The sequence below is a fragment of the Terrapene carolina genome, unplaced genomic scaffold (genome assembly GCF_002925995.2).
Source record: "Terrapene carolina triunguis isolate 2854851 unplaced genomic scaffold, T_m_triunguis-2.0 Scaffold132, whole genome shotgun sequence".
Taxonomy (NCBI): Eukaryota; Metazoa; Chordata; order Testudines; family Emydidae; genus Terrapene; species Terrapene triunguis.
The window spans coordinates 1,391,398-1,404,737 of NW_020664483.1; the positions used below are offsets into that span (position 1 = coordinate 1,391,398).

Sequence of the window (13,340 nt, forward strand, 5' to 3'; positions counted from 1 at the left end):
CAGGGCAGTGAACTACAGCTGGGTGACAATTCCTGTGCAGCCCTTGCAAAAGTGCATCTGGCTGAAGTTTTCATTTGCTAATGGGGGCCCTGGAGTTAGGGATTTAGTTGTCAAACATTGGCAGTGACCCCATCAGGATGCAGGGCAGCTGGATGTGGCCAAGAGACTTAGCAGCTGCTAAAAGCAAGGAAATGCCCCAGCACCTCCTCAGACCCTCTGCTCTCTGAACTCTCAGCAGTGACAGATTATGGCTGTGTAGCCTGTTTGCAAATCTGCTCCAGGTGTCAACCACATGTTAGTTCAGATGCTCTCATCAGCCTGAAGTGGATCAAACACCTCTGGGCAGGGGCTCTTCCAGGGCCCTTGGCATGGCTTGCTGAGAGCCCTCGGGCACTGATGAGTGGCAGAGACCAGGCAAGGACTTCAGTGTCAGTCTGTACAGGCTTTGGTGTGGGGTTGGAGGATGGGTCACTTCTGCCTTAGCCTCAGGTGAAAGTTCCTGAAGGATTCCAGCTGAACTCTCCAAACTGCCACAGTTGGAGTGTGGGAAACAGTGACGCTGGGGGTGCTTTTCAAAGCAATGGTCCAGGATTAGCGAGTCCACTGAGAGCTGAATGAGCAGGTTGGTTGGGGGTAGAAAGTCTGTTTGGTGCCTCCTGTAGGGAGCGAGGCTCTTCTCTGAAAGCGCTTTGTTTCAGCAGAGGGGCCAGCCTAACAGAGCCTTCATTCCTGCACGCTTGTCTCCATTATCACAATTTATGCTGAGCAGATAGGAAGCTGCTGCCTTAAGACACATTGAGAATCAACCATTTCACATTCTCCGAGTATGGGCTTGAATAGTATGCAAGCAACACTGGTTCTTCAAACCGAACTTTGGTAGCTAGTAGGAGCTGCTGCAGATCAGGATTGCTGGGCCTCTCCCAGAGCTGGGGAGAGGGGCTAGCTAGCCGGGGAGGGGCTGGTTCACTTCCTGCAGGCAGTTATCAGGTGTGTTCTGGAGCTGGCTGGCTGGCTTGATAAGAAGTTTTCCAGGAAGTCCTTGTAAATGGAGAGCTCCCTATAGTCTGGATTGTCTGCTGGAGGCTGCAGGTCACCAGGAAGTGGGGAGAAAGGGCAGAGATAAAATTTCAGCACAGAGGAAGGGATTAAAGAGGAGAACTGAAACAATAACAGCAGGCAGCCCCTGGCCAGCTACGTGGCAAAAGCGGCTGGCTCCCGGTGAAGGGAAAGTGAGGCCCCTCTCTATTCTGACTGTCCCATCCAAAGGAACTGTTGTCTCCCTGCTGTGACGGCTGCGTCACTGTCTAGGTGCTAAATGACTCTCGGAGGAGTCCTTTAGAAGCTGGGCCAGGCAGTCGGTGTATCTGGTGCAATGTGGTCCAAATGCATTCCTACACTCCACCCAAAGACCCTCCGTCTGTGCCCTTTCCAGCCCAGCCTGCCCCAGACACTACATGGAAATGCAGTGTCCCCCCAATTCTCAGCCACGTCCCTCCCACACTGCAGCCGTCAGAGTCCTAGCCACAGCCTGCCTTGAGGCTTGTGAGGCTCGGGATCTGAGGGCAGAGAGGATGGACCAGGCTGTGAGTTTCTTCTCTGCATCTCCCAGCCCTGCCACTGGCAGATGCAGGGAAGATTTTTGCATGTTAAGCACCCCATACCCCCCCTCTCCCCCCCCCCCCCCCCCCGCGGCACATCGGTTCATTGATGGGCAAATCCCAACAAGCCTTGATAGACCCCAGGGGCCAGCCGTGCCCAGGGGCTGCTCCCCAGACCAGGTTCCCAGCCTCCTGAACTCCCCGATAGTGGGGAGCAGCTGCCCCCCCTTGTCCCTCCTGCCCAGGCTACGGCCCAGCACCCCCCCCGGGGGCTCCTGCAGGCTGCAGCGGATGCATGCGGGCTGCGGCCCCCATGTGCCTCCCAGCTCCCCCCTCACCGCGCTCGGTTCTGCTGCCGCTGGGGCGCAGGCCCCTGAGCCTGCTCTGGGAGGGGCAGCGGCGGCTCACATGCCCGGGAGCTGCAGAGCCCGAGTGTGGTGAGGGAGGAGCCGGGGGCTGCCGCCCTCATGCATCTGCTGCAGCCTGCAGGAGCCCCCCGGGGGTGGTGTGCTGCTGCTCCCCGCTAGCGGCGCTGCCGCTTTTGCAGGGTTGCTGCCCCCCTGCGCCACGCTGGCTCCTCTATGGCTGGGGCTCGCCGCCGACGCTCTGCCTCTCCAGTGCCTCCGGAAGGCAGCTCTACCTGCCGAGCCAGGGCACCGCTTTTTGATGTCCCCACTCCCAGCTGACCGCCTAGTTTGCCTAGTGGTTGCACCGGCCCTGGGCAGATGTGAGGTGCCTAAGTCTGAACCAGCCTGAGAGTTTCTACCTACTCCAGTGCTGCTACACACGATCCCATGGCATTCCTGCCTGCCTGCAGCCAGCGCTGCACGCTGCAGCCACAGCGCTAATATTTTTAACCAGGGACTTTCCAAGTAAAACATGTTGGTGTAGTATTGTGGCTACCCCATGAACAGTGCAGAGCTCAGGCAGAGTGCCCTGTTAGCTCTGCCTCTGGGTCACAGGGATTACAGTATGGCCAGATCAGACCCCCTCCAATATAACGTTACAGAGCCCAAGGAGGTGAGTGGGAGGGATGGTCTTCCGTAAATGTTCCATTACAGGGTGCTTGTGTACCTAAGGGGAGCAGGAAAACTCTGCCGGACCCTTTAAAGGGGAAGCATCCTTGTCTTAGGCTGTGTGTCTCCTGACTCTTGTGTGTTTAGGAGTGAGGTCTCTTTCGCATGGAATATACAATGTGTAACGTGAAAAGGAATCTGGTAAGGAACCCAGGGTTTCCAAATGAGCTCGGCTGCCCCTGCTTTTCCATCCAGGAGCCCCCTCTCAACCAGCTGCTGCTGCCTCCGAGCCCTCCCTTTCTCCAGCCTCCACCCTCTGCCCAATCTGTCCAAGAGTGTTGGAAGCAGCTCAGAGTGCTGGCCACATGGGAGATGGGGCCTGAAGCAGGAAGCTTTGCTGGTGTCTGGCTGATAGTGGATGAGGATGTGTCCTGAGACTCCCTTTCCTGGGAGCTGTTCACACTGACATTTAATCCCTTAGTTGCTCTCCTGGCCTTGAACTCGGCTTCCCTTAACCCCCTCAGTGTGTGGTGATAATTCAGCAGACATGGGGGCTGCTGGCTGTCCTTCTGAAAGATAAGGGATGCATTAGGGTTTCCTGTGACGGGGATGTGAGATAAGATTAGATTATCCTGGCTATGAAACCGCCACACCGTGGTGGGATTAAAGGGCTCTTTCCTGAGCTCAGACAGATGGGACCCATCAGCAACAGGTACTGTCTCTGCCAATATGGCCGCTGCACTGCTCACTCATGGCAGCAGGATGGTAAGGCCGCCCCTACGCTTGGTGCTGGGGTGGTTGGCTGCCTCCACATTCTGTGTCCCCTCTGCCTTGGGGCCCTTACCAGCCAATCCTCATGCACAAAGACTTGAGACGGGCAGAACCTGAGTGAGAAGTCGCCACTGATGCTCGTCTGCCAGCTGAAATCTGAAAGTATCCATCTGTGTCACTTTAAACTTACTCCATCCCATGCTAGAGTGGAACTTGTGAACTCAGACTCTTACGTACCATTTTTAATATCTGATGATAGCTTTCCACCATGGAGATTGTGCTGTACTTATTCAGAGGACAGATTGGCAGGGACAGTGTGTCCTGCATTAATGTGCCTCTTGCCAGTCGGGAGAAGGGATTAAGTCACTCTGGCTCACGTAGGTCTTGGCTTCTCTACTGGGAATGCACCAGAGGGTGCCAGTCTGCTAGGAGCTAGCCTGAAATTGGAACTCCTTTCACAGGTCACAGAACAGCCATCAGATGGCAACAACTTCAGGTTCCCATTAGCTGGGACTGGCTTGAAAGGAGTGGTGCAGAGATCACGTGGTACCATTCCTTTAACCAGTCAAGCCTCTGAACTTGTTGAGCTGTGTCCGTTTTAGAATGGAGATGAAGTAGTTCTGACTGACGCTTACAGTGACCCCCTGGTTAAGGCTGTTTGAGCATTTCCAGCCTAATTCCCTTTTGTCAGTTGCTTATAACTTTGTCCGGCTTCCCCCTTTTGGGATATGAATGGAGTGGCTGAAATGCATCTTGAAATAGCTTGTAACCAGGAAGAGAAGCTGTTTGAGACCCAGAAAGTGATAAAGGCCCTATACATATGACTTGCTAAGAGCGGCCAGGGAATCTTGGGAAGGGCAGTGTGGGCAGCAGGGCCCTGCTTATGCACGTTTCAGTATGCTGCAAACCTTCATCGCAAATGCGCCTTCCCGTTTTCTGCTGAAGAACTTGGGGAGGTTCTGAGCTGGAGCCAAGCAATGCCGTTCCTGGGGAGAAGAGGGCCAGGCCCAGGGCCGATGTCTGCATGAGGAGCATTGGCACCTAGATACTTAAGCAGGGGTGTCGCACTTGGCCACGTTTCACTAGAGTCTGCAGAATCTAGCTTTTCATTTTTAAGCATTTTCCCTAAGATGATGGGCACTAGCAATTGGTAGCTACAGAATTGCAGTGTGAGGCTCTGGGGAAGTCCTGATAGCTACTTGCTCAGCAGCTGCTCTTTTCACTGGCCTGTCGCAATCTGGAGCCTTTGTCTTGCACCAAAAGCACCTTTCTTTGGGGAGAGTATTAGGGAGCTGTGTTTGAGAGTGCTACAAGAGCAGCCCTTCTACCTCTGGAATTGTCTGGCTCGCTGCATGTGCTGGTTTCATCCCCGGGAGGGTCAGTGCTCTCTGTCCTGTGACCAGCAGGAAAAGAAAATGTTGTTTACTTGTTACCCGCAAAGTCTCTGCAGCCCAAGGAACGGAAATGGAGACCCAGGGACTCAGCTGCACACCGCAAACAAGCAGCAAGCTTGTGAAGTCTCCCAGAGTGTTCTGGGCTTCCAGTTCTCCACTTGACTGCATATGTTCCAAAAACGTGGCAGGCCCTCAAGACATCTAACAAGACAGGACCCTCCCTGAAGAGCATGTGAGGGTTGGGTACTAGCCCTTGTAGGTACGTGGGGATGGCGGAAGGATTCCCCGATGTTCTCCCTGAAAGGTGTTTATCAGCCTCTGTTAATTTTTCCTAGTCTAGGTTAGTTTTGACCTTGGCGCCTCCTTTTAAATTTTACTGTTACTGCTTTTTCTTCTTCTTTCCCCAGCCCTTGCCTGTTTCCTCACTGCTGTAGCTGAGTGAGCAGCAGCTCCGCTATTGTTAAGGTTGGGTCTCTTTATAGGACCACTGTTCTAAGTGCTTTAATGACTTGTACTTGGACTGTCTTGAGTGTGCTGTGCCTCATGGAAGGGGAGTAAATAATCCGTCCTAGAGCCAGTGTGCCCGGCACTCTTTTCTTTCTTCTCACTGCATTCCATTCCAGGACCCGTCCTGCTCCTTCCCTCTGCATCCACTCACTTGACGGGGATGGGGGCAGGCCCTAGGTCTGTAAGGGGTGGCCTATGCAGCACCAACTACTCCCACCATTGTTCTGCGCTGGGGTTCAGCAGAGGCTGGCTGGTCTCCTCAGTGTGGCCTTTTTAAATTCCTGGCTGCTTGACGGTTCTTCCAGAGAAACCTGTGTTAGAGGCCTGCCTCCCACAGCAGCAAAATCTCCTTAAAGCTGCCACTGCCCAGGTTTTCTAGCACACTCTGTCTGCAGAGAAGGCCCTAGAAATGTTGCTGCTCTTGAGTGACCTGACATCAGCCCCGGATTCCATTCTTTTGGTCTTGCTCCCGAGTCAGCTGCCTGCTAGGTGTCTCTGGCCTTCTGTGGTAATGAGTTCTCCAGCTGGTGCTGGAACATCCGGCCCCACCTGCTGTGGGGGCAGCACAAGGAGCATGGCTTGTTAGGGAAGGGGAGACGCTGGAGAAGGCTGGGCAGATGCTTGTGCAAACAAATCTGTATTCTGTGCCAGCCCAGTGTCCCCTTCCCAGCATGCTTGGGTTTCTCCTCCCTCAGGCGAGAGCTGCCTGGTCTCCAGCAGCTTGAAGGTGGCTCCTGCCCTGGGCCATTATGGGGCCCAGGCTTGTGTGTGTGCTCTGAGCTCTAGCGTGTGACAATTACCAGTCTGCAAAGGGCCAGCCATGTTCACAGCACTGTGTAAGAACAGGCTCCTGCCAGATCCTCTTGCACTTGAAATGAGAGAGGGGTCTGCATGTGGATGTCGCAAGGCTGAGGCCTCTGATCTGGGGTTGGGGGCGGGGGGGAGCAGGAGTGACTTTGGTACAGACACATCTTTCTCATGAACCTTAAATCTCTGTTAGGAGTCCGGTTCTAACTGGAGGAAGCAAAGTGAAGGAGAGGTCCCTGCAATGGGGTGGGAGCAGGGTAGTGGGGGAGCTGTAGGCAGGAGCAGAGTTCTGAAGGCAGGAAATGAGGAGTCTGAATGATGCAAACTGAGGCCAGTGCAGGCCTGAGAGAGTGATAGGCTTGAAACAGCAAATGGAGATGATTCTCCCTGCAGCTCTTGGGCCGGACTTGAAAGGGAGCTGGGAGGCCAGGGAGGAGGAGGGTGCAGCAGATGACAGAGCCTGGGCAAGGGGGAAGCGGGCCAGATTTCCAAGATGAGATGGAGGAAGAACCAGCAGGATTTGGCAGTCGGCCCGAATAACTGAGCAGTCTAATCTGAGCTGGAGGCTTCCAGCCTCCTCCTAACTGGGAGAGGTGGCGTTCTTGGCTGTGATGGGGAGGGGAAGGACAGGTTTCCTAGGAAAGAGGTTTTGCTTTTTTTACCTGGCTGATTGAGTTGGCGGCCAGCCAGCTAAGAGACAATTGCAGGTACAGGACTGAATGGAGCAGGGAAAGGCATAGGTTTCGTTGGCATAGAGGGGATGTGGATCCAGGTGGTCACCCGAAGAAGGTGGGAGGGAAGGGTTACTAAGGATGAGACCTTCAGGGCCCCTAATGTGGGAGAAGGAGGCAAAGCTGTCTTAGGGGAACCTCTGAGAGAGAAGTGGGAAGGGAGCCAGTTGAGCCCTAGTCAGATGCCACAGGAAGGAATGACTGTTGAAGGCTGTGGAGGCAATCCAGGAGGCTGCGGGCAGAGAGATTGGTGCCAGGCTATGGCTCCCCTCAGTAGAGTGGCAGGGATGGAAGCTAAATGCCAAGGACCTGTGGGGGAAGCTGTAGGGGATGAGCCCAGGCCCCTGGTAGCTCAGCTCTGCTGTGCAGTCCCTCGTATCTTGGTAGGACCCAGGGTCCCTACCTATCCCCTAGAATCAGAGCAACATCAAGCCCACATGAGGAGCACTGCTACAATGACTGTTCTAATTGGCTCCCACAGCCCGTCTCCAGAGGAGGGAATGGGGGACGAATTTGACCTGATGGATCACTCGGACCTCTACATCCTGGACTTCAGTACGTGAGCATCTCCTCACCATGGCTGTGGCCTCCTGTCCTAGGCTGCCCTCTAGCCAGCTCTCCCAACCCTGGGACCTGAAGGCCAGCTCCTATGGCCAGATCAAGGCCCCTAAATAAGCACTAAATAAGTGGCCTGACTTCAAAAGCGCAGTGCTTCCTGCAGCTCCCGCTGGAGTCACAGGGGCCCCTGCACTCCAGAACCCTTCCTCCTACTTCTAGCAGCCTATATACAGACATAGGAGCTGACCTGCAGGTGCCCAGGCCCTGGAGCAAGGCTGCAGCTGCTCTGTCTCTAGCTAGACTGGTTCACACCAAGCAGGTCCTCCTCCACGTAGGTGCAGCCTCTGGTTTGCCCCTGTCAGGCTGCACAAGTAGCCTAAGAGATCTTTGCCATCCCCACCCATGTGGCTGCTGCCCATGGTAGTTTATCTGGACCCTGAACTGGTGTCTGCCCTTTTTCCCCCTTCCCCCAAGCAAGAGCAATTCCATCTCTCTCCTGGATGTTGGCAGCACTAACACCTTGTGTGCCCTTCTCTCCATAGGCCCTAGTTTGAAGACCCTGTGTAAGCTGGCAGTGATTCAGCACAGCCTGGACCAGACCTGCCTCCCACATGACATCAGGTAGGGACGCTGCTCCTCCAGCTCTCAGCATGCCTGCCCCTGGCTCCCAGACCCAAGCCAGCTGTAGGTGGAAGCTGGTCAGGGAGCCTCACCCATGGGGTCTGCTTAGCTGGGCAATAGCACCATTGGGAGGGCTCTGGGAAGGTATCACACACACTGATGGGGGCTGGGCGCTGTGCCCTCAGATCCTTGGGCAACACTCCCACCCAGGCCCCTAATGCCCCACCTCCTCCTGTCTGCCCACCCCTTGGCTTGCCAAATAAACTCCTGATGGGGATTCTTTGGAGCCCCCCATGCTCAGCTCCCTCATCCAGGAGTTTGCACACAAACCCATGAACAACCCCAGCACACTAAAGTGTAATCCCCCAGCTGGTCACGTCTGGGACACGGGCCTGGTGGGGATGAGGGCTGGCACCAGATGGGGAAGCTGGAAACCTCTGTCTGTCTCTTTCTAAGGCATCTTATGTTTTGCAGATGGGAGCTTACAGCAATGACAACAAACAGCAACATCAGCCGCCCCATCCTTTCCTCCCACGGATAATCCTGCCGCCCGGTCCCCTCTCTGCCTGTCCTTGCCCTCTGCCCCGCCGTGCAGACTGAGCTGCCATCTCAATGGGTCTGCATGGATCTTTAGCCTCTTCAGGGAAGGGCCCTGTGCTCAAGTTCTTCCCCAAAGGCTTTGTTGTTCCTCCTGTCACCTGCCTCTTTGTGCCCTCACCGTACTGTTCTCATCTGTGTCCCTGGCAGGAACTTGGCACAGGTCAGTGTGCAGGCAGACGGGGGTAGCAGGCTCCAAGGAGGAAGAAGCCAATTGTTTCTACTCTCATTGCTGGCAACAGCAGCCTGAATCTCTCTGCTGCACCTCCCTGTGCAGCCCCACCGGATTAACAAATGCTCAGTACTAGCTGGCTGCAGGAGCAGCGTGTGCTTCACCTCTCCAGGATTACTAACTGGAGCAGCACAGACTCTGCATGGCTCTACTGTTCTCCTGCCCAGCCTCTCTCAGTGGCTGAACTGACTGTTTCTAGGCCAGCTTCTCTTACACAACCCTCTACGGCCGCTGCTGGCACGTGGGCTTGGTCCTGCACACTCCAAACTTGGCAGGGTTCACCCTCCACAGGGAGTGTCCAGAGAGACCCCTGGGACCTACATCTGTTAGTCCAACAATGCCTTATGGTGGCATGGACTCCTACTGGTGCCAGGGTCTCAGCTGGAAGAGGGGTGCTGAGGCTGAAGATCCCAACCTGTCAGGGCAGGCAAGAGAGGGGCTTCTCTGCATTTGACATTTGCACACACGCCTGAGTGGAATAGACTGATCTGTGCCTGACGGGAGAGGGGCTGGCCCAGGGGCTGCGGTGCCACTGCCCAGCTCCAGGTGTAAAACAGCAGCTTTGATTTCTATAAATATTTAAAACCAGCCCAACCCTGCATTGTCTGGTATGTCTGGGCAGAACCACTGTTTGGGGAAGGGACGGCCGGGGCCATTGCAGTCCCGGGAGGGCGGGGGGGTAATTCTTGAGCTGGCATGATATGAGGTAGGAGACAGCACACTGTACACCAGAGAATCTTGGTGCAAAGGCCTTTGTGGCCAATAAAGACTCTGCCTTAATGAGGCAGCTAATCAGTGAAGAGAGGATTACAAGCAAGTGTAAGGTTTTCAGGTGAGACTTGAAGAGTGGGGAGGGACAAAGGAGCTGATCCACATGGCAGGAGCTGCAGAGAAAGGTCTCTGTGAGAAGGTGAGGGGCAGAGAAGAGGTCTGTACTAGACAGGTTGGGGAAGGAGATAAGGGTTTTAAAAATTACTTTGCACTGTCCTCTGATATGAGAGGGATGGGGGAGGGGTGCTTCCACATCCACATGAGAAGGTAGCAGTAGTAGCATCCTTGGGCTGCCATAGAGAAGGGAGTTGTCATAGTGAAGGCAAGAGGACAGCAGCAGAGGTGAGGCTGAGGCCAGGCTAATGGGGGTTGTGTTAAGGATGAGAAGTCTGTAGACCCAGGAGGAGTATGAAGAAAGAGTTCAGGGTCAGGACTGGCGCAAGGATTGGGGTTGGCAAAGGCAAACAAGGGAATCCGAGAGAGCTGGCTGTCAAGATTCACCCAACGAGATCTGGCTGAGGTCACAAGCTGACTTGGTCACCATAGGCAGAGGGGGCCAGGGAGGAGTCCCTGCGGTCCTGCTGATGCTAGCAGCATGTGTGAACGTGGTGGTGAACGTTACAGGGGAAGAGAAGCTGCTCTTTCCTTCCCACCTTCTCTTGTCACTGCACTGAGGTCATCCAGTCCCTTAAGGAAACAACTTTCCAACACACAGGAGAAAGCAGCCACAATGAGGAGTGCCTCTCGGACCTGTGAGCGAAAGAAGGAAGCAGTGCCATTATCTGGGCTGGAGAAAGTGGGCAGGTGGAGAAGAGTGAATAGGCTGGAGAGGGAGTGAGGGAGAAGTCGGACTGCAGCCTGGAGGGCAGTGCAGGAACGTCCCGGATGAGATTTCCAGCTCTGTGGGGAGGATATGTCCATAAGCCTAGACCGTGCTTGCTGTGTCCTGGGCAAGGACTCCCAGCAGCCCTCATCTGTGAGGGAGCACATGGTGAGCGATGGGACTGCTGCTATGACTTTAGCAGCTTGGAGCCAAAGCTGGAGGTGATGGTCAAGGTCATTAACCATTGGGGCAGCTGAGGAAGGCACCTCTACATCCTCCATCACTCAGGGCTGCCCGGGGGGGGCAAGTGGGGCAATTTGCCCTGGGCCCCGCAGGGGCCCCCATGAGAGTTTTTCGGGGCCCCTGGAGCGGGGTCCTTTACTTGCTCTGGGGGCCCCAGAGCTTCTTCCGCTCCGGGTATTTGGCGGCGGGAGGTCCTTCCGCCCCGGGACCCGCCGCCGAAGACCCCAGGCCCCCTGAATCCTCTGGGCAGCCCTGCCATCACTTGCTGTCTTTAAATGGAGATGGGATGTCTGGTTAAAAGACACACCAGACTCAACCATGCATTAGTGGGCTTGAGGCAGGTGTCACTGTGAGGTTTTCTGGCCTGTTATGTAGGCGAACAGACTAGATGACTAATGATGCCTTTGGGTACTGAAATCTGTAAAGATCCTGCCAGACCAAGTGTGAGCAAAGCTGGATGCTGGAGCCCAGCTGCTGGTATAAGGAGGACAAGGCTGGAGCCAGGGTGCTCTGCAGGAAGAAATACCATGATCCAGCAGTTCCCACTTATGGAGACACAGCTACCACCCATCTGCGTTCAATGCTGACAGGACTTGGTGGGCAGATTTGGGGGAGGGAGAGGAGCTTTCATTCCGATAGTGGTGAAGCCTTACAATGGAAGGGGAGCAGTATGCAGTACTGAAGTAACTGAATACAAAACCTGGTGGGATGCCTCTCAGACATAGAGGGTAGATGGGTGCATTGGCTATGGGAGAGGAGGATGGAGCCTGGTATCTCAAAGTATCTTGCCAATACAGTGTGTGGTGGTAACACTTTGGGTTTGGTTCGAAGGAAGGACCATGGGAGAAGCTAGCTTGGCTTCCTCACCAATCGCACAGTGGGTCCCAGTTGCTTTGTCAGAGTCCTTCCTTATGGACTGGCAAGCAGGTGCAGTTCTTTCCATCCTGTCTGCTGCTCACTCTGCCCTGGCACATCTGTTGCTGCCTCTCCTTTCCCTGTTCACTTCATTTCCCCTCATGTCTCCTCATTTGCCCTCTGGGCAGTTTGCTCCTCCTCCTCCCCCATAGCTGCACTCTGTGTGACTCAGAGTGGGCATTTGGTGGGGGCTCCATCAGCCCGAGCCCCGCATGCTCTTGTGTTGGAGGCTGGAGCTGGCTGGCTGCAGCCTGGAGTTGCTCCTGCTGCCAGATGAATTGAAGCTATCTAGTCTGGGAGTGAGGAAGTGGGGCTGGCTTCCTAGCAGATGCTGACACTGAAGGGGGATGCGATAAGTCACCTAAAGGGTCTCGCTGCCAAAGACAGGGAGAAACTGGTCAGGGGAGTGTTGGGGGAAGGAGGAGTAACTAGGAACAATGGCACAGAAGAGAGGGCATCCTTTAAACTGCACAGTAAGAGACTTGCTGCTAGTGAGCTGTGAAATCAACTGCAGGGAAGGAGGGACCTGTCCCAGGAGACCTTAACATTAAACTGCCTGGCCTCATAAAGCTCTAGAACCTAGACAGTAGGAGCAGTCCTGCTCTGCCCCCACCGCTCCCTTTAATCCCGCTCCAAGTAGCCTGAGGCGGGCACTAAAGGGTCTGTTCCTAATGGCCAGGTCTGGAATGCCACAGGGCTGGGGTGTTGCTGCAGTTTTGGACTCCAGAATCTGTGTCCATTTTAAACAAGTTTCTGGCCCTTATGCTGTGAAGAGAACTTCATGAAAGTGACCTGTGTGTACCCAATGCAGCGCTGCCTGCCTGAGTCTGCAGAGAGCCTGAGACAGCAGCTCTGAGAGGTGTGAACTGGCACTTGCATGTCACTCAGGGCCCTGTCGGCTCAGACTCCATCTCTGGGGAATTGGGCATTTCCCCAAGATGCCCCAGAATTCAGCATTTCACCCTGGAATCTCTGGTTCTCTGCTTGAGGCACTGGCCCTTTGCTTCCCATTTTCTCTGCTCTGCTGGGACCTGCCCACACCCATTCCCCAGCTTCTCCCTGAGGAAAGTCAACTGAATTCCAGCACATGCTCCCTGTGCTGCTCCATGGGGCTGGGGAGCCAGAGCTGGGGGCTGGCTTCAAGTCAGGGCACAGGGTGGCCCAGCTGTGATGGCTGCCTGGAAAACAGCAACTGTACTGTGCACAGCTGGGGAGATGAGCCCATGGAGCTGGCCCCAGGGTCACTCTTCTCTGGGACACATGGGGGGGATAGAGGCCCAGAGCCAAGTACCTCAAGAACAGCAGGCCAGACAAGGTCTGGGGAGGGGAGCTGGCCTCCTCTAGGGCAGTGAAAACCCCCCAAATACATTTCCTCTCCCTCTGGCTGGCATTACAGGAATGGGGATTTTAAGTGCGGTAGTTCACGACAATAGATAGTTGCTGTGGAAAGTAGTTCCACTGTACCATTGTGCCCTGCTAATAAACTTCCAGGCCTCCCCCACCTATCTCCACTTCACCCTCCCCAGCTTACTCCAGAGGAGGTGAGTCAAGGTAGATCTCCACCTGTCTACGGCATGGTGGGTGCCATGGCAACAGGCACTTCAAAAATACCAGAGCCAGACTAAACTAAAACCAGCTGTTCGTGCCCGCTTTCTAAGGGGCACATGGGCTAAGGCCCAATAAATGGGAGTTTCCCAAATGCACCCAGACCACTTTGGGCTCTGATCTGACCAGCTCTGTCCCGGGGTAGGACTGG

The 13,340-nt window shown here is 55.0% G+C and overlaps 1 protein-coding gene across 2 annotated transcripts in view; it reads left to right on the forward strand.

Moving 5' to 3' along the window:
• Positions 1 to 9,005, forward strand: part of KLHDC3 (kelch domain containing 3) — a 34,673-nt gene extending 25,668 nt beyond the window's left edge. For both annotated transcript variants that reach the window (XM_024213937.3, XM_024213938.3), the window contains exons 9-11: positions 7,306 to 7,379; positions 7,925 to 8,003; positions 8,478 to 9,005. In XM_024213937.3, the coding sequence (XP_024069705.2) occupies positions 7,306 to 7,379; positions 7,925 to 8,003; positions 8,478 to 8,544 (220 nt within the window). In that variant the 3' untranslated portion in view covers positions 8,545 to 9,005. The remainder of the gene's footprint in view (positions 1 to 7,305; positions 7,380 to 7,924; positions 8,004 to 8,477) is intronic.
• Positions 9,006 to 13,340: the final 4,335 nt, after the last annotated feature.